This window comes from Giraffa tippelskirchi, chromosome 6 (genome assembly GCF_054371585.1).
Source record: "Giraffa tippelskirchi isolate mGirTip1 chromosome 6, T2T-mGirTip1v1.2.pri, whole genome shotgun sequence".
NCBI lineage: Eukaryota > Metazoa > Chordata > Mammalia > Artiodactyla > Giraffidae > Giraffa > Giraffa tippelskirchi.
This window is the reverse complement of record NC_137280.1, coordinates 41,593,537-41,612,365: the sequence shown is the minus strand read 5'-3', so window position 1 is coordinate 41,612,365 and position 18,829 is coordinate 41,593,537. Positions and strand designations below refer to the sequence as shown.

The 18,829-nt window shown below is 46.6% G+C and overlaps 3 protein-coding genes across 19 annotated transcripts in view; 1 reads left to right on the top strand and 2 right to left on the bottom strand.

Moving 5' to 3' along the window:
* C6H8orf89 (chromosome 6 C8orf89 homolog) overlaps positions 1 to 5,756 on the bottom strand; it is a 35,940-nt gene extending 30,184 nt beyond the window's left edge. For 5 of the 8 annotated variants that reach the window (XR_014057022.1, XM_081501670.1, XM_081501673.1 and 2 more), the window contains exon 1: positions 4,959 to 5,261. The gene's annotated coding sequence lies outside the window, so the exon portion shown is untranslated. Of the gene's footprint in view, positions 1 to 4,592; positions 4,736 to 4,958; positions 5,262 to 5,659 lie in introns of those variants that run through there. The other 3 variants (XM_081501675.1, XM_081501672.1, XM_081501676.1) reach the window with 2 other exon arrangements.
* Positions 5,757 to 6,619: 863 nt separating this feature from the next.
* Positions 6,620 to 16,091, bottom strand: RPL7 (ribosomal protein L7). 6 transcript variants are annotated; one of them, XM_081501669.1, is made up of 7 exons: positions 13,551 to 13,791; positions 12,970 to 13,078; positions 12,543 to 12,709; positions 11,916 to 12,053; positions 11,689 to 11,798; positions 11,153 to 11,362; positions 6,620 to 8,528 (listed from the first exon to the last, which is right to left on the bottom strand). In XM_081501669.1, exons 2-6 carry the CDS (start codon positions 12,970 to 12,972, stop codon positions 11,154 to 11,156), a joined length of 627 nt encoding a protein of 208 aa, XP_081357795.1. In that variant the 5' UTR covers positions 12,973 to 13,078; positions 13,551 to 13,791; the 3' UTR covers positions 6,620 to 8,528; position 11,153. The 6 variants fall into 6 exon arrangements, with proteins under 6 accessions (XP_081357795.1, XP_081357792.1, XP_081357790.1 ...); XM_081501666.1 differs by having other exon boundaries at positions 13,758 to 13,791; XM_081501664.1 differs by lacking the exons at positions 6,620 to 8,528; positions 13,551 to 13,791 and adding exons at positions 10,811 to 10,871; positions 15,856 to 16,091.
* The window catches only part of RDH10 (retinol dehydrogenase 10), a 30,530-nt gene continuing 25,832 nt past the window's right edge, over positions 14,132 to 18,829 (top strand). For 2 of the 5 annotated variants that reach the window (XM_081501658.1, XM_081501661.1), the window contains exons 1-2: positions 15,295 to 15,728; positions 17,337 to 17,572. In XM_081501658.1, the coding sequence (XP_081357784.1) occupies positions 15,440 to 15,728; positions 17,337 to 17,572 (525 nt within the window). In that variant the 5' untranslated portion in view covers positions 15,295 to 15,439. Of the gene's footprint in view, positions 14,232 to 14,387; positions 14,629 to 15,294; positions 15,729 to 17,336; positions 17,573 to 18,829 lie in introns of those variants that run through there. The other 3 variants (XM_081501659.1, XM_081501660.1, XM_081501662.1) reach the window with 3 other exon arrangements.

Here is an 18,829-nt window from a genome sequence, read left to right as displayed (position 1 = left end):
TGGGGCACAAGGGCTTCCGTCGTTGTGGCACGTGGGTGCAGCAATTTCAGCGCAGGGGTTTAGCTGTTCTGCAGCATGTGGGATCTTCTCAAATCAGGGATTGAACCTGTGTCTCCTGATTTGGCAAGCAGATTCTTTACCACTGAGCCACCAGGGAAGCCCAAGTTTGGTTTTGTTTTTGAGCAAGATATCTGCAAGTAAAGCCCCATGGATTTTGATAAACAGCAATGAACTATGGCAGAGAAGGCTGGATGCCCCAAGTCCTTGTTCCTCTGGAGAACAGAGTTGTTTCTAGAAAGTGGCCACCACCCCTTGATTAGAATGTGGGTGAATGCAATGTGTGACACTTTCTGCAAGAAGCTTACAGGAAGCAGGTCTGCTTTTTTTTTTGAAGCCATTCAGCTTGTGGGATTTTAGTTCCCCGACCAGGGACTGAACCTGAGTCCTCTGCAGTAAGAGTGCAGCGCCCTAAGCATTAGACCGCCAGGGAATTCCCCTGGGTCTTCTTCCTCCATACTTCCTCCTTTCCCTCCGGCAGGCTGCACTTAAACCGACAGAGAAGCTAATGAATGGAAAAGCCTTGATCTTACTACCAATGAGAAGAAAGCTGCCTGCTGATCAGAAACATCTGCCTTGGAACTGTCCTGTAAGAAATGAATTTCTATATGTTAAATCAAAAATATTGGGGACTATTTGTCATTATAGCTAGCGATACCCTAATAGATAGGGGTTCTCTGGTGGCTCAGATGGTAAAGTATCTGCCTGCAATACAGGAGACATAAGAGATGTGGGTTAGATCCCTGGGTTGGGAAGATCCCCTGGAGGAAGGAAGGCATGGCTACCCAATCCAGTATTCTTGCCTGGAGAATCTCACCGACAGAGGAACCTGGCGGGTTACAGTTCATGTGGTCGAAGAGTCAGATACGACTGAAGTGACTTATTGCTCACCCAAATACATGCAATCTTTTATTCCCAAGGGTGAATATATTAGCTCTCTTACTCAAATATGTTCATTAAACATATACTATCTGCAAGTCTATGCATGACACAAGTGCCACATGCATGACAAATACAAAAGTGAACTAAAGATTCTGCCTTCACAGAATTTCCAGCCCAGAAGGAAAGACGATTACACATTAAGGTCTTAGGGGAGCTAGACAGATAGATATACAGTATCTCACATTAGAAGAGTTCAAAGCAGGGAGATATAATTTTCATGAGTGGGTTCACAAAAGACTTGAATAAACTGGAAAATGATATTTAGATATAATTTAGATCAGTTGAAATGCAGGTAGAGGACCTGCTGGAGAAGATAAAGATGTGAAAAGAGGGGGACTTCTCTGGCAGTTCAGTGGTTAAGACTTCACCTTCCAATGCAGGGGGCGAGGGTTCAATTCCCAGTCAGGGAGTTAAGATCTGAAGACATAAAAATATAAACATTTAAAAAAAAAAAAAAGAAGCAATATTGTAACAAATTCAATAAAGGCTTTAAAAATGGTCCACATTAAAAAAAAAAAAAGATGTGAATAGAGCCCTGGAGAGTGAAGACAGGGGTTCAGCACTAGGGCAAGGTCATAGACACACTTGAGTGCTGCAAGACTGACAGCCGATTGAATTTCAGAGGTTTAGCAAAGAAAAATAAAAAGAGTCAAAGATGACTGAGGTTGTGAACTAGGGTGACCAAGAGAATTATGGAACCATGAATTCAATTCAGAGAAAGCGCTAGTCTGGCTGGGGGTGGAGGGCAACAAGCAGCTCCGTTTTAGATAAAATGAGTATAGGACATTGGGGTGGAGATACATAATGTGGATCTAAGCTACAGAAATATTGAGGGCTATAGGTTTGGTTCAGAGATGAAGTTCTGCTTTGTTTTTAATATTTACTTGTCTGGCTGTACCAGGTCTTGGTTGCAGCACATGGGGTCTTCGATCTTGGTTGTAGCATGAGGGATCTCCCATCGTCATCTCACTATTCGAGATCTTTTACTTGCAGCATGTGGGATTTAGTTCCCTGACCAGGCAATAAACCCAGGCCCTCTGCATTGGGAGGGCGGACTCTAGCCACTGGACTGCCAGGGGAAGTCCTGGAGATGAAGTTTTTAAGAGTTATCTATTTACTGGTGAGCACTGAGAACAGAGATTGGATTAGAGTTGCAAAGGAGATTTTCAAGTGAGAAGAAAGCCAGACTCCCTTAAAATATATGCCAGGCAGGAAGATAAAGAGAAGGCAGAAAAGTGACTGGAGAGGGAAATGATCCAGAGGAAACCAGAATCGTGGGAAAAACTGAACCACGTCCAATCCTACAGGAGTTAGTAGAGAAAGAAACTACATATTAATAATACTGTAACACCAAACACATCATCTCATTGAATCCTCAAACCACCCAATGAAACACAGTTCCCAGTCAACTACTGACCAGGCATTCAAACCCAACAAAGAACACAAGCATTGCAGTTAAATGAACCTGGATTCTAATCTTGGCTCTGCTCTTCAAAAGCTGCATAATCATGGGGTCATGGAGAAATTAATAGTGCCTCTGACTCTCATAGAGTTTGTGAGGATTAAATTTTTAAATGTATGCCAAGTGCTCAGCACCATGCTGGACAAGTAATAAACACTCAATAAGTGGGAGCTATTGTTTTTTAAATGCTAATAAACACAGGTTTTGGGTTTTTTTTTCACCACAGCCTGTTTATGGAAATGTAAATTGGCAAAGACATTTTGGAAAGCAAGATTCCACCAAATTTTTTTTTAATGTATATACATTTGACCCAGCAATTCTGCTTCAAGGAATTCACTTTATAAAACTGTTCCCATGTATAAGAGTGTTCACTGTTGCATTGTTTGTGATAAGGGAAAATTGGAACCAATCTTAAGGATGCTTACATAAATTATATCTATACAATATGATCATACATCTATATGACACATCTATGAAATATTTAACGAAGATCTAACTAAACTGATACAAGGGGTTTCCTAGGTGGTGCTAGTGGTAAAGAATCCACCTGCCAATACAGAAGACTTAAGAGATGTAATGTGGGTTTGATCCTTGGGTCAGGAAGATCCCCTGGAGGAAGGCATGGCAACCCACTCCAATATTCTTGCCTGGAGAATCCCCCTGACAGGAGTCTGGTGGGCTATAGTCCATGGGGTTGCAAAGAGTTGGACATGGCTGAAGCGACTTAGCATGCACTCAAACTGATATGAAAGGTATTTTCCATATCTTCTTAAAAAGGCAATTTCTCAAAAGAATCCATATGATTTCATTAATGATCAAAAAAATAAATGTAAAAAAAATGAAAGAATAAATATTAAATTAACTCCAAGAAGTGTTGGAAAGTAAAGGAGTAGAAACCAAGGGCTTTCACCTTTAAGTCTGTATACTTCTGTGCTGTTTGAATAAGTACAATTGTATTATAACGCAATTTCAAAAATGTAAGAACTTGAAAAAAATGTCAGAAGTATTTTAGAAGAAATGCCATGTAATGTAAGATTTAAACTCACCATTAAAAATGTAGATGGGGGTGAACTGTGGGATTAGGATTGACATATATACACTATGAATACTATATATGAAATAGATAACTAATAAGAACCCACTGTATAGCTCAGGGAACTCTACTCAGTGCTCTGTGGTGACCTAAACGGGAAGGAAATCCAAAAAAGAGGGAGTATATGTATACCTATTGCTGATTCACTTTGCTGTACAGCTGAAACTAACACAACATTGTAAAGCAACTTTAGGCTCCTCTATCCACGCAATTTTCCAGGCAAGAATACTGGAGTGGGTAGCCGTTCCCTTCTCCAGGGGATCTTCCTGACCCAGGGATCAAACCTGGGTCTCCTGCATTACAGGCAGATGCATTACTGTCTGACCCACCAGGGAAGGCCATGATCCAACAAAAATTAATTTAAAAAACAATGTAGATAAAAAGTCAATAAAGATAACAAAGAAGGATTCTTGTGCTTCAGAAAGTAAAATACCCTGAGTGAGTGAGTGAGTAAGTGAAAGTCACTCAGCCGTGTCCGACTCTTTGCAACCCCATGGACTAGACAGTCCATGGAATTCTCCAGGCCAGAATACTGGAGTGGGTAGCCTCTCCCGTCTCCAGGGGATCTTCCCAGACCAGGTCTCCCACATTGCAGGCGGATTCTATACCAGCTGAGCCACAAAGGAAGCCCCGAAAATGGTTGCAAATTTTCATTTATCTACGGAGAAGCTCCACAGTTTCCACGTCTATGACCCTAGGCTGTAGGACGTAGGATGTAGGTTGTAGGATGAGATGACCAGTACAACAGAACAGACTACCTGCATCGCACAAATCTTTTCTAGCATTTTTAATCTCTCGAGGAAAAAAGTAATAAGCACACAAATTATATAGGTAAATCAGAAATGGGACAAGGAAAAATGGCAATGAAAAGCGGGCCAGAGCTATGTGACTTAACACGGTCAGCATCCCAAGTGCAGCTGGGGGAGGAAGGGAGATGCCCAGGCAGTCAAAGAAGAAAATAGAAACACATTCAAAAAAAAAAAGAAACACATTCAATCCCCTCTTCAGTTTAAGTCCTAGGAGGGTCGGAGGGCGAACCCGTAAGGGTGTGTCCACTCGAGGGGAGGCTGAGGGTGTTGGCCCAGTACGAGGGAGAGCGGGAACGCCTCGATGCTGCAGGCAGGCCTCTTCGCCCGATCTTGGTCGCACGTCTCTCTGCACCCAGCCTGTCCGCAGCCTCCGCCAGGTCCTCAACCCCGGTCCGCCGCCAGCCCCTCTCGAAGAGCATCAGGAGATGCTTGGGGCTATCCACGTGCTTCGGCAGGCTGGTTCCCCTGGACGGGAGGGGGCCGGACCAGCGGACCTCAGCGATCCACCTCCCTTGCAGGCCTAACTCTAGGCCAACCCCCAACCCCGGGACGTCCCTGGCGGGGGCTCCCCGGCACCGGGACCGGTGGCACTCACCGTTCCCGCAGCTCGGCCGTGGACGGGAGGGGCTTCTTCGCCGGCCCGGCCTGCGGCGGCGGCGCCCAGGTCTGCGGCTCCCGCAGCGGCGTCAGCGGGGGCAGCGAACCGCGCTGGAGCCAGCGGCGGCCCGGCGCCGAGCCGAACCCCCGGCCGGGACGGGTCGAGCTGCGGGGCGGGCCGCGGCGGCGGGGCGGGGCGGGCGGCCGCGCGCTCGCTCGGGCGCCGCTCTCAGGGAGAACATGCTCGGCGGCCGGCAGCCCGGCGACGCTCTGGAGGGCGTCGCGGCCGCCGCTCAGCCCCGCCCTGCTGGGCTCGGATGCGGGTGATACGGCTGCCGCCCCGCCCGCCCATGACGCGCGCCCGTTGCTAGGCGCCGGGAGCTTCCCGGGGCGCGGTCACCTGAGGGCGTGCCGCGGGGGTCGGGGAGGGATGTCAGGGTGCCGCACCAGGATGGTGCTTGGGCGGCGGGGAGGCAGCTAGGACTCACTGGACAACTACTCTAGGGTGCCGCCGCCTGCGGGATCATGGCTGCAGGGGGGCGGGGTGGGAGGAGGCTGCGGAAACGAGGCTCAGTACCGACAGCAGGTCTGTGCGGGATGAAAGTGGTGCCACGTACTACAGACGGGATGGGTAGTGGGCACTTGGACAAGGTTGGTGAGGTGAGGCTCTCTGGGTTGCATTTTAAGATTCAAACTAACCAGGCTCTCCAGAGGACTGATGAATCTAGACCAGCAGCACCTGACCAGCCAATCTCTGAAGTATGTGACTCAGTCGTCCCGAGTTCCCGTTTCCCTCACCGTACCCTCAAGAATTCTGCGTTCTACGCCTCCTTTGTCGAGGTTCTTTGGTGGAAGGTTCGACGGGGAAGCCTAGCAGCCTGACTCGCAGAGGGTCTTAGCCTGTATATGCTCTTGCCGAGTTGTTGAAAATCCTGTCATTTCTTGACCTCTCCACTAGGGTTGCAAGTGTAGCCCTGGTAATAGGACTTCGAATTCCACAAAACTGAAACTGCTCTCAGCACACTTTTCCTTTACATTAAGCTCGATACTAATCTTTCCTAGCTCCTCTGATTAAGAAAACCAACTCACATTACACCTGGAACCTAACCCCTTCGTTGTGTGACCCCAGGGGTCAGGAAGGTTATTAGTCCGTAGACTAAAATATGGGGATACTGACAAACCTAGACAGCATATTAAAAAACAGAGACGTTACAGTGGAGAACCACACACTCAGGCTAACGTGTATTAAATGTACATTAACTTAACGTGTCAAATGCTTGCTATTAAAAGGTATGTTTTGAGTTTGCTGTTGCCTCGCCCCCCGCTATCATCAAATGGCTACTTAAAAGGCCAAGTCAATCTAAAAAGCAAAGGACTTGCAAGGCACCAGGCACTGTTCTGCTAGAACAGAGAAGATTAAGACTCAAACCTGATTATACTCAAACATGGAAGTGGCTGGGTTAAGCAACAGGCTGCATTCCTGGGGTCGCAGAGTCAGATACGACTGAAGCGACTTCACTTTCACTTTTCACTTTCATGCTTTGGAGAAGGAAATGGCAACCCACTCCAGTGTTCTTGCCTGGAGAATCCCAAGGACAGGGGAGCCTGGTGGGCTGCTGTCTATGGGGTCGCACAGTCGGACACAACTGAAGCAACTTAGCAGCAGCAGCAGCAGCAAGTAAATGGAAAATTTATTTCTAATAGTAACAGATGCTATGAAATACAAAAAAGAGATGTGTATGGTATCTTTTTCCAAAATGAAAAAGAAGCCAAGTATACAGATCTCGTGGCTGAATGTTCCAGACATAAGATTCCAAGTGCCAAGACTGTACATTAGAAGCTTGTCATTTGAGGAACAAAAGAAAATATAGCCGAGTCATAAATTAAGGATCAAGGAGTGTAAGTCACTCAGTCGTGTCCGACTCTTTTCGATTCCATGGACTGTAGCCCACCAGGCTCCTGTCCATGGGCTTCTCCAGGCAAGAACACTGGATTGCCATTCCCTTCTCCAGAGGATCTCCCCGACCCAGGAATTGAAGCTGGGTCTCCCACATTGCAGGCAGACTGAGCTATCAGAGAAGCCTAAGGATCAAGGAGAAGCCCTCTCAGATGTCTCTCTGCCCTAATTTCTAGAACTTTTGAATAAGCTGCTTTATGTAGACTTTACAGATGTTATCTTTTACTAAGGGATTTGAGATCTGGAATTATCCTGGATGTCCAGGTGGCCCAGCATTCATCACAGAGTCCACAGAAGAGGGAGGCAGGAGGTTAAGGGACAGAAATGACAGAAGCAGAGACTATACTTTGAAGATGGAGGAAGAGGTCACAAGCCAAGAATTGTAAGCAGCTTCTAGAAACTGGAACAGATTCTCCCCTAGAGCCTTAAGAAGGTAGGAAGGGGTGTTGACCCCTTGATTTAGCCCAGTGAAACTGATTTTGAACTTCTGACAATTTGTGCTTTAAGTCACTTAAGTTTGTGGTAATTTTTTACACTAATAGAAAACAAATACTTAGTGTCAACTATGTCAGGCACTGTGTAGAATTTAAAGAAAAAAAAAAGCCCACCTTAAAAAGTTAACTGTCTTAAGGGAGCGTAAGATTTTGGCTGGCTGATAACAAATCTGTAAAGGAAAACAGCAGGGGCAGAAAGTTGTCAATCTTCCCCAGGAGGTCTCCAAGGACACAAGAATCTGTCACATCTTAGGACATCCTGTGTAGCACTTATCTCACCATCTTAAGTCTATTTTGCCCATTAGACTAACACATGAAAGCAGAGCTATTTGTACCTTCTCTTGAGAAACCTGTGTGCAGGTCAGGAAGCAAGTTAGAACTGGACATGGAACGATAGACTGGTTCCAAATAGGAAAAGGAGTACGTCAAGGCTGTATATCGTCACCTTGCTTATTTAACTTACATGCAGAGCACATCATGAGAAACGCTGGGCTGGAAGCACAAGCTGGAATCAAGATTGCTGGGAGAAATATCAATAACCTCAGATATGCAGATGACACCACCCTTATGGCAGAAAGTGAAGAACTAAAGAGCCTCTTGATGAAAGTGAAAGAAGAGAGTGAAAAAGTTGGCTTAAAGCTCAACATTCAGAAAACTAACATCATGGCATCTGGTGCCATCACTTCATGGCAAATAGATGAGGAAACAGTGTCAGACTTAATTTTGGGGGGCTCCAAAATCACTGCTGATGGTGACTGCAGCCATGAAATTAAAAGACGCTTACTCCTTGGAAGGAAAGTTATGACCAACCCAGATAGCATATTTAAAAGCAGAGACATTACTTTGCCAACAAAGGTCCGTCTAGTCAAGGCTATGGTTTTTCCAGTGGTCATGTATGGATGTGAGAGTTGGACGCTGAAGAAAGCTGAACGCCAAAGAATTGATGCTTTTGAACTGTAGTGTTGGAGGAGTCTTGAGAGTCCCCTGGACTGCAAGGAGATCCAACCAGTCCATCCTAAAGATCAGTCCTGGGTGTTCGTTGGAAGTACTGATACTGAAGCTGAAAGTCCAATACTTTGGCCACCTCATGCGAAGAGTTGACTCACTGGAAAAGACCCTGATGATGGGAAGGATTGGGGGCAGGAGGAGAAGGGGACGACAGAGGATGAGATGGTTGGATGGCATCACTAACTCCATAGACATGGGTTTGGGTAGACTCCGAGAGTTGGTGATGGACAGGGAGGCCTGGCGTGCTGCGATTCATGGGGTCGCAAAGAGTTGGACACGACTGAGCGACTGAACTGAACTCAATGCTGAAGTTACACAGTAAATAGCATTTACTTCGCACTTTGGGCCAGGCACTACCCCAAGCATTTTCCATGACCTGACATAGTTTAATCTTCACTAAAATTCTGTATTAGTTACCACTATTTCCCCTATTTTGCTGATAAGGAACGAGATGAAGTAATTTAACGACTCAAACTATTAAGTGGAAAAGTGAAAGTCGCTTAGTGGTGTCTGACACTTTGTGACCCCATGGACTTTACAGTCCGTGGAATTCTCCAGGCCAGAATACTGGAGTGGGTAGCCTTTCCCTTCAGGGATATTCCCAACCCAGGGGTCAAACCCAGGTCTCCCGCATTGCAGGCGGATTCTTTACCCAGCTGAGCCACAAGGGAAGCCCAATTAAGTGGAAGCTGGATATGAATTCAAGCAGTTTGGCTCCAGAGCCAGCACTCTTATTAATCATTTACCACAAAGGAACCCTCAAAGATAAGCCAAGACCAGGGTAACACTGCTAAAAGCCAGTGAGTGCAACAGACAGTTAAACTTTATGACTAGGGTAGCGAGGGGATGATCTAATAACAAAGCTGGAGCTTTGAAGGCTACAACTGGAATGTCCTTACATGAGATCAATCTTTGCATAAGTGGAACCTGGGTGCCCAGAGTTTCATCAATGAGGCTGGCTAGCCTTCTGGTGATCTCTTATAGAAAGTGAAAGATTTTGGGTGAGTTTAAGTAAAATAAGGCATTAAGTTGCATTTCAGCAGGTTCTAACAGTTCACAAAATATTCTCATGCAGAAGACCTGTACAGCCTAAACACTGTTTCTTTCCTCTCCATATATCTAGGATCTTCCTATCCTCACCAGCTTCAAAAACTTGGCTACTTTGGGAAATGTGTCAACATCCAAGGACTGTAACACACGTACTCCTCAGTGTTGATAGTGGGGGAGACTGGGTATTGGGCACAGGAGGATACATGGGAACTTTGCACTCTCCACTCAACTTTGCTGTGAACCTCAAACTGCTCTTAATTTTTTTTTTATAAGAGGCATTGTTAAAATACCATCCCACATATAGAATACCATTCCTATTACTATTGCAAATCCTACACTGTTTCCCTCCACCCTCCCATGCCTAGGTAGTTAGCTGAATGCCACTTGAACCACCATCACGGTAACCAGACATTTTCTTCTGAGCCACTTCTACCTTTCAGGATACTGGGATGTGCAAAGATTGGGGACTATACTGTGTATTTACTTACCAAAGCAGTAAAATGAAATAGGTAATTTCAAAGCTTAAGACTTTTAGGATCCACCAAGAAATTAATGATTTTTAAACACTGATCCAACTGTTTACCAAGACATTAACTTTCTTGCAAAACACCTGGTACTCATTATGTAATATTGGTTATAAATAACCTTCTTAATTTCCTTCAAGGATTCATTGACCCTAAACTCACTAATCCAGATAAACAGCTTTCAAGACCCAAGACTGTATTTAAATATACTTAACAACTTTCAAATACTAAAAAGTTAATGATTCTGGTACAATATTATCAAAATTCTAGGGCCATCTATTTCATACTGCATCATATCCTTGGCTCAATCAGTGAGGATAGTAAAACTTTTTACTTATATATGTATTCCATGTTACACACGGAGTGTTATTTATAAATTATATTCACAGGCACAAATTTCCTTTCTTGTTACACACAATACATAGTAGAAATATTAAAAACTCACTGAAGTATGGGTAGCAGATGCAAAGCAAAAATAGAGTGAAATGCAAAAAGAAAATTGACATTAAGATTACTATTTTACACACAAGCCAAAGCCTGAGAAAATGGAATTTCTCCAACATTTTAAATCTGTAAACTGAACTTTTTATTATGCACAAAGGCCTGTGAAATAGGCTTTCTTAGATCAGACCGTTTGGCCAACTGAAAGTGAAAAATTAGGATTTTTTTTGTACAGGAAAATCAATAAACCTAAGGAAAGTTTTTCATAAGACACGGGCTGGACCCTAAGTTTTGCATCCAAGAGGCTAGGCTGTTGACTTAATGTTGTGACACCAACATTTGCAAAGGAAAGATAAAAAGTCAAAAAGACAATACATTTCAATTTGTTTCAATTGTTTATTAACTGACCAGATTACAAAAATAATCCTGGTAGATACCTGAAAGGAAGGAAAAAAACCCCATTAAACATAATAATTAAAAATTAACATATACCAGGAGTTATCAATACCAGTTGTTTCTTTTCCACTTTTAAGTAGGAAAAAAAACAGGCCTTTTCTTCTCTCCATTAATGTCCTCAAAAGGGAAACCCAAATCAACTGTGATCACATTACATGGTTGATTTTCCCCCACCAAATGCCTACTCAGCAAAGCCCTTATCAGCATTTAGATCAATTTACTCTAGCATTAAGTAAACTTCTTTCTGGATGTAGCTGCTCACCTTAGTTCATCCTTCTAATAAGCCTGTTGATCTGGTCTTCCCTGTTGCCAGCATCTCCACCTTCTACAAAATGGGTGGTCTTTTTCTTCATTCCACCTCGTGGAGAAGACAATTTAAAGGGCCACAGGAAGTTGTTTGCTTCTTTGAAACGTTTTCCAACGGTATAGATCTCATGAATCAGATCCTCCATGCAGATGATTCCGTATTTCCCTGAACGTGTTCAAGATTACTTAAGGTTATTAAAATTGTTTATTTTGAGATTATTACATTTTAAGGCATTAAAGAATATAGGCTGTAACAGAGTTCAAGTAAATCAAAAGTGAAATTAACAAAGAAGGAATCTGAGGCTTTACATACAAAGATACAGCTCAAGCCAGTAAAATCACACCTTCCAGTTTTTCATAAACAGTATAGGGAATAAGGGAAGGTTTGTAACAGTTAAGAATAGCCAGGCTATTCTCAAGACGCCCAAACACAGCTTGTCTGATACAATAACTTTTATAATAATTACCTTTTCCCAGAGAGGCAGAACTTACCAAGAGATCGAGCAATCAATGCGTTGTCTGTCAGGGCAATTCGCTTCTTGTTGATTTTGCCATAACCACGCTTATAGATCAATTCATTTACAGACTTCAGATTTGGGTACCTAAATACGAAAAGAAAAACAGGCATAAATGACCAAATCAGACTATCACTGTCAAAACCCCTATAATTCGTCTCACTAATGTAGCCAACTTACCAAAAAAAAGTCAAAGACACCTACCCCCATGCAATGTATGGCTCCACAATTCTCAGCATGTTAACTGATGCCTTGTTGAGTTTCACAAAGGTGCCATTGAAGATCTGCCGGAGGCGAAGGAGCTGCAGCACCTTTCGAACCTTCGGGCTCACACCGTTGATACTGCAAGGAAAAAAGAAGGAAAATTCCTTTAGCTTTCATCAAAATTTTTACAATAAAAAGACAGGGAACTAACATTTTTGGGCAACACGTCACATCCAAATAGGAATCTTCTCCTGTTTCAAGACCACTCTTTCCTTTAGTTATAGCTGTATTCTATCACCTGTCAACTTGCCTCCCATGCAAGGAAACAGTCTTTTGATATGTATCTTTCATATTCAAAACTTTCCCTGATGCTCTTATTATTTCCTTTGTACAGATCTGTTTTTGAAGTCATTCTCCAGGACACTGAATTCAAATGCTCAATCAGAGAATGGACAGATGCTTTAGGCACAGGGCTTATCATCACTAAAATACTCCCCCACCCCATTCCATTTACCATTCAAGTTTCTGTTTCAGTGTATGAGAACCAAGATCCCCACAAATGTGAAATTTTGCTCAGAGTGGACAGCTTTGCCTTTAAGACTAGAATGCAATAAAAACTGAACATACCCTCTGATTCTGATGACAAATGCCAATTTGGGTTCCGCAGGTACATAGAAGTTGCCGGCTTTTCGTGCCATCCTAGCCATTCGAATTTCAGTTCTGTACATCTGTCTGTATTCCTTGTGGTAATGCTTAGCTTTTTCATAGATAAGCTTCCTCCTTGCCTTTCGAAGCTGAAAAACCAACATTCTCTTATTCATTTGCTTTTTGGCTCTCAAACACAATTAGCAATACCAGTTAAGAAAACACTCTTCTCTTGAAACTTTCTCACCACCATATATATTAACATTCCAAGAGAAAGACACCAACTTCATTAGAAAAGATCGTTCTAAAAGTTAACCACACTTACTAGTACAGTAGCTGAAATAAGCCTTGTTAAAAATATCCAACTCATTTTCTATCACAGGACTGGTGCGTCAAAAACTTTACTTACCATCTTTTGGGCAAACTTCTTTCTCAGGCGCTTGATCTTAAGCTCTGCGAAATTCTTTCGCTTTTTCTTAAGGGTTTCTGGCACAGCAGGAACCTTCTTTTTCTTCTCTCTGACAACAGCAGACAGAAACAGAGTTCAAAAGGCCCACAGCACTACATCACTCCCCATTCAGTACTGAGCACGCTCTCAACGTACCTTTAACTGTTCTAATACGCTATGCCTGTAATCTTTAGGTCTAACCCGGACCACTGTCTTTTAACGAGTCATAAAGACAATAAATTCACATTTAACCTACAATCAGTACCTGGGTCCGAAAACAAAAATAGCGACACCGAAACACACAGAGTAAACAACTGCTGCAAGACACTGATCCCTAGACTATTAGTGAGTGTGACTCGTAAACCACCAACCATCACCCTGGTTCAAACCTCAAGTTCCACATGTTTAAGCAAAGTCCTGATACCAGGGACGCTTGGGGCAAAAACCAGCTAAGGAAGAACCCAATTCAGAGGTTCTGACCTTCCCTCCTAAGACGAGGGACTGGACAACCGGCCAAGCCCACATATATTCAGCTCTCACACCTTATTCCCGGTACCTCCAAGACCTCCTCCCCAAGGCCGCCTGAATCCCATCTTAGCCTGAGACCACCAGTAGTGTCACAGCGCGTCACAAACACACAGGTATGTTGGCAAAGATACAGACTACAGACGGAACGAGGGAGAGAGAGACTGGAGAGCTCTGGTTTCGGGGATGGAGGAGGATACTCAAGACGACGAGAAGAAACTTACTCGGCAACCTCCATGGTTCCAGCCGGGAAAGAGGAAGTTGGCGCATGCGCGCTGTCCACTTAAAGACGGCGAGCGTGAAGCCCCACGAGTCATAGGTGTCTCGGGATAAGCCAGAAAAGAACTCGGAACTGAGAACTCGACTCGCAGACGCAGAACTAAGAACTACCTGACTCAGCCTCTTTACGATCAAGTTTCGGGCAAAATGTGTATGGGAAAAATGAATGGATTGGCTAGACTCTTTAATCGATATACCATGAGAGCAAAGAGTGTCGATTCCTTGACTACTCGGGGTCCTAATCTTTAGGCTGCGTCGACAAGCTCTGGCTTGAATTCTACCCACTAATGTATGCAAACGACGCGCCGGCGGGGCTCGAACTACAAGTCCCGGCATGCATCACGTTCACGGCCCGCCCGCCGAAAGGGCAACGCCGGTCCGGGTCTGTAGGGAAGCGCGGCGGTGGTGGTTCCAACCGGGTAAATGGAGAGCCTCTTGGCCTTCGATTCAAAGGGCCAGCTACGATTCTAGGCTGCTCCTAGCTTTTGGCCGCCTTCTCGGCCCTCCGCTAACCCCAGCAGCCGACCGGCACGCCCGTTGCCGCGCAGCCGAGGTCCTTGTCTTCGTTCCTCCAGCCTGCAGGGCTGTCTTCCGCAGCGCCTGATCGCCGGCGGAGCCGTCCAGAACCCCTGGGTTAACCAAAGTGACTAGACGGGGGACAAGCGAGGACCGGACGGCCGGAGGAGGACAGCCCAGACACTGCCGACTGTCCGGGCTTGGCAGGCGGAGGTCGGGACGCCCCACAGCGGAGTGGGGGTGGGGGCGTGAACCGCGATGGGAGGTGCGAGGAGGGCTGGAGGCTGCGGCCACGGCCATGTGAGAGGGGCTGCCCCGCCGCTGCTCGGCGGACGGCGGGCGGGCGGGGGGCTGGGCCGGGGGCGGGGTGCGCCCGGGGGGCGGGGAGGGCCGAGCTGGGGGAGGGCCGATGCCGCCGCCGGCTCTTCCCGGTCGCGGGTTATATATCGCGGAGCGTGGAGCCCGCTCAGCGGCGGCCGGCGGCGCACCGACTCGCCAGCGGCGCTGCGCTGCGGAGCCCGGTGCCCGAGTGACAGCCGCGGGAGGGCGCAGGGCCAGGGGCCACGAGACCGCGAAGGCAGCCGCAAGCCGTGGGGGAGCGCTCGCCGTCGCCGATCGAGTCCCCTTGTCCCGGCGCTCCCGCTGCCCCGCACCCCACTCTCCCACCCTCTCGCAACTTGGGTCAAGTTGACAACTCCCGCGGCGGCCGGCCGACCCGTGCCGTCTCCGCCGCGCGCCCCTCGCCCGGAGTGAGAGGGAGCCGCGGCGGCGCCTTGGCCATGAGAGCCGCGCGCGCCGCCTAACTCGCGGCTGTCACCGCCGCTGCGGCGTGACCGGCCGGCGGGGCGGGCGCTCCGGGACCGGCGGGCGGCAGCCGGCAGGAGGCGCCGAGCCGGGCACAGCCTGGGGCCACCGCGCCGAGCCCGGGCGGGAGTGGCCCCACGCGAGCGGGGAGCGGCGCCGCGCACTCCAGCCCGGCGGGCACCTCGAGGGCGGGCGCGGGGCGCAGCCTTCGGGTCCCAGCAGCTCTGACCAGCGTCCCCGGGGCAGCTCGGGGAGGGGGGCGGACGCGGGCGCTGGGCTCGTGCGGGGGCCCCCCCGGGACGTCGCGATGAACATCGTAGTGGAGTTTTTCGTGGTCACTTTCAAAGTGCTCTGGGCGTTCGTGCTGGCCGCGGCGCGCTGGTTGGTGCGGCCCAAGGAGAAAAGCGTGGCTGGCCAGGTGTGCCTCATTACGGGCGCCGGCAGCGGCCTGGGCCGCCTCTTCGCGCTCGAGTTCGCCCGGCGCCGGGCGCTGCTGGTGCTCTGGGACATCAACACCCAGAGCAACGAAGAGACGGCGGGCATGGTGCGCCACATCTACCGCGACCTGGAGGCGGCCGACGCCGCGGCGCTGCAAGGTAACTCGGACAGGCGCCCGCGGCATTGTTGGGTCAAGCCTCTTCCCACCCCCGCGCCCTCCCCCCACGGTCACGGCCGGTCCTGCTCTCGAGGAAGAGCACCCTACCCCCTGCAGCCCAGGCTTACGCGAGTGGAATTTGCTCCCTGATCAGGAGCATGAGCCCTTCTGTATCAGAAGGGAGAAAGTGTGCCAAAGCCCGGTCTTAACGGAGATCCAGTCCCTTTGGGGAAGACTATGGGCTTTCCTAAGCCCTTGGAGTCTAAGGAGAGCGAGGGAACTTGGGACCCCCGGTTTGAATCCTAAAGAGATGTCTCAGTCTCCTTTGGGAAGGAGAAACTAGTGTCTTTGGGAAGTTGTTCTCAGACTCGCTCATTGATGCATACACGTATGTTACTGCGGTCTGAAGGGCTGAGACGAGGGCAGCATTGATGATTTCACTATAAGTTTAGCCACGGGAAAATAATTAACATTGTTGCACCGGAGATGTTAAGTCAATGCTTTAGTTACATACTCAGCCCGATTCAAAGACACCCGGCCTCTTAAGGGAAAACGATTGAAGGATTTAAGCCTTATTGTAAAATTCATTCCATGTTTTTGATAACCTTAGGAAATCTGCATTTCTGGATATTTATTAACTAACCTGAGTCTGGACTTAAAAAAAAAAAAAAGCGAAAGTGGAAACCATAACCGACCATAAGTATTGGTCTGGATTTGATAATGGCTCTTGCTTTTTGACAATTTTTTCATTTCCAGAGAAAACACCGAATTATATTGGGAGGATTAACTTGGACACCACCCCTCCCAGATATCGATCATTTGTCACCAAAATTATTGGCACCTGTCTTTTATGTCAGAAAACCAAAGGTCAAAACTGGTACATTTTCTCCATTGGTATGAGGGTAGCAAACAGATTTCTGTGCTCCCTGCCCAAACCTAAAAGAGAAAGGTAGTTGTTTTCCAGAGATCAGGTTTTTAAATTGAGTTCTTATACAGGAAAATCGTACATTTACCTATCAACTCGATTTGTGTAAGGCTGCTTCTTGGGAGGTTTTAGCTACTCCACGTAGGACCAACCAGTGTGATCCCCGCTTTGTCGTGAGAAATTCTGTTCATTTCTGGGCTTTGGCTGAATTCAGATTATTAATTACAGTTTTGATTTGTGAGCCTTGGGGCACATAGACTAAAGAGTTAGAGCTGCTTCTGACCACTGTTCCCCCCAAAGAGGAGTGTGTGTGTGTGTTTGGGAGGAGGAGGTGTTACTCTCTGGGTTGAGATCCATTCATTCCAGGTGTCTTTAGCTCCAGAAAGCCAATCCCATGAGGTCTGACTTGTATTGGGCTTGTCACAATTACATGATTTTCCCCTAAGCAAAGTTATCCAGTAAATTGCTGTAATTCCCAAAGACTGGGGGGAGGAAGGCAGCTGTAAGTGCAGTCATTGGCAAGCCTTATGGTGTTAGAAACTTGAAGCTCACTGTAGTATTTTTGTTTTGTGTGATCTTTGTCCTACTGATGGCCACGTGACTCATGTTTTGCAACCCCCCTCCCCACCCCCTGTCCCTTCTCTGTTCCATTTTTTTTCCCTTCATCTGGACTTCTGAGGACAGCTGGGAATGGTGAGGAAGAAATTCTGCCCCACTGTAACTTGCAGGTTTTTACCTACACCTGTGATGTGGGAAAGAGGGAGAATGTCTACCTGACAGCAGAAAGGGTCCGAAAGGAAGTTGGCGAGGTCTCCGTCCTGGTCAATAATGCCGGCGTGGTGTCTGGGCATCACCTTCTGGAATGTCCCGATGAGCTCATTGAGAGAACCATGATGGTCAATTGCCACGCACACTTCTGGGTAAATATAAACATCCTTGTTTTTATTATTGGGCCCTACTCAGCAAGAAGGTTGGGAAAGAGCGAGACTTCAGTACCAGCCTGAAAGCCACCTGCACTCTTTAACCCACAAAGCTTCCTTCCAACTCACTCTTCCCTCCTGGTGAGTTACAGCATATGCCAGTTACTATTAAATGGTTGTTTTCCTCCCCACCCCCCTACTCCCAATTCAGAACTTCTGGAGAGGGTAGAGGACTGAACATTTTGAACTAGTTTGAAAGATTGCCATAAAAATAACAAGAGGGAGTATAAAACCCTGGGTTTGTTTATTTTACTTTCTGTTGAGTTTGTAAAATATCAGTTGTTCTTATGAATTCCTAAAGTCAGAGTTTAGGCTTCCAAATTACTGCTGAGCCACATCTCAGAAAGCGCCAAAGATTCTGAGATCAGCATCTGTGGTCCGGTGGGAGTGGTCAGGCCACCCTGGCAGCCTCTTACCATCCATTTACTATCCCCAGGGTCTGTGGCATATTGGGGCATATCTCAGAACTTTCTCAGCTTAGAAGATATATCTCTAAGAAGTCACTCTGAAAGGACCACAGAGTCCCTCTCTAGGGGGCAAAGGGGTTGAGACCTGGCAAAACAGGGACTTGAACCATTTCAGCTTCCAGTCATCACAGAACTATTACCTCATCTAAATAGATGAGAGAGAGGGCCTTCTGCTCTGGGGGCAAAACTGATCCCAGTTTGCTAGCTGACCTTTTCAGTAATGGTAGGCATGAAGCTCTCCCCTTTAACTGTATACTCTTGACCCACTTTATGCTCTTCTAACCCCCCTTTACTTTTGTAGGCAGGTGGGATCCAATAAAGAAGGGATAAGGAAATAGGATTTTTGTTTATTTATTGTCTCATAGGCGGATTAGTCTTCTAACAGAACACAACAAAGAACTGTTTCTCCTAAATAGGTCACATTAAACCTCATTAATTTTTTAGCAACTGCTTAAAAACTTAATCTGGCTTTAGAAGTACTGATTCAAACGTTGCTCCTTGAGCAGTAAACCATTTCTCTAACCCCCACAGACGCTCATTTTAATGTTGTATATTCAAGCATGAGCTTTAATTCATTTCCAAAGCTCCAAAAAGGAACATATAAATGACAGACGCTAACTCATACCTAAGTTTTAAGCACATAAGGTTACCAAATACAGTTTGGAGGGCTTCCAGTGTGTTTTGTGTGTGCACGTGTGCAAGTGTAGATGGGTATGTGTTGTGCGCAGTG

Bases quoted from the DNA above. Each gene is read 5' to 3' on its own strand.
- RPL7 (XM_081501664.1), bottom strand. From the start codon at position 15,887: ATGCTCCTGATCAGGGAGCAAATTCCACTCGC. The intron at 11,799-11,915 runs GTAGGTGTCTTT...TTTCGTATTTAG, and splicing joins GAGCCATACATTGCATGGGG to GTACCCAAATCTGAAGTCTG. The intron at 11,363-11,688 runs GTAAGTTCTGCC...GAACACGTTCAG, and splicing joins ATTGATTGCTCGATCTCTTG to GGAAATACGGAATCATCTGC.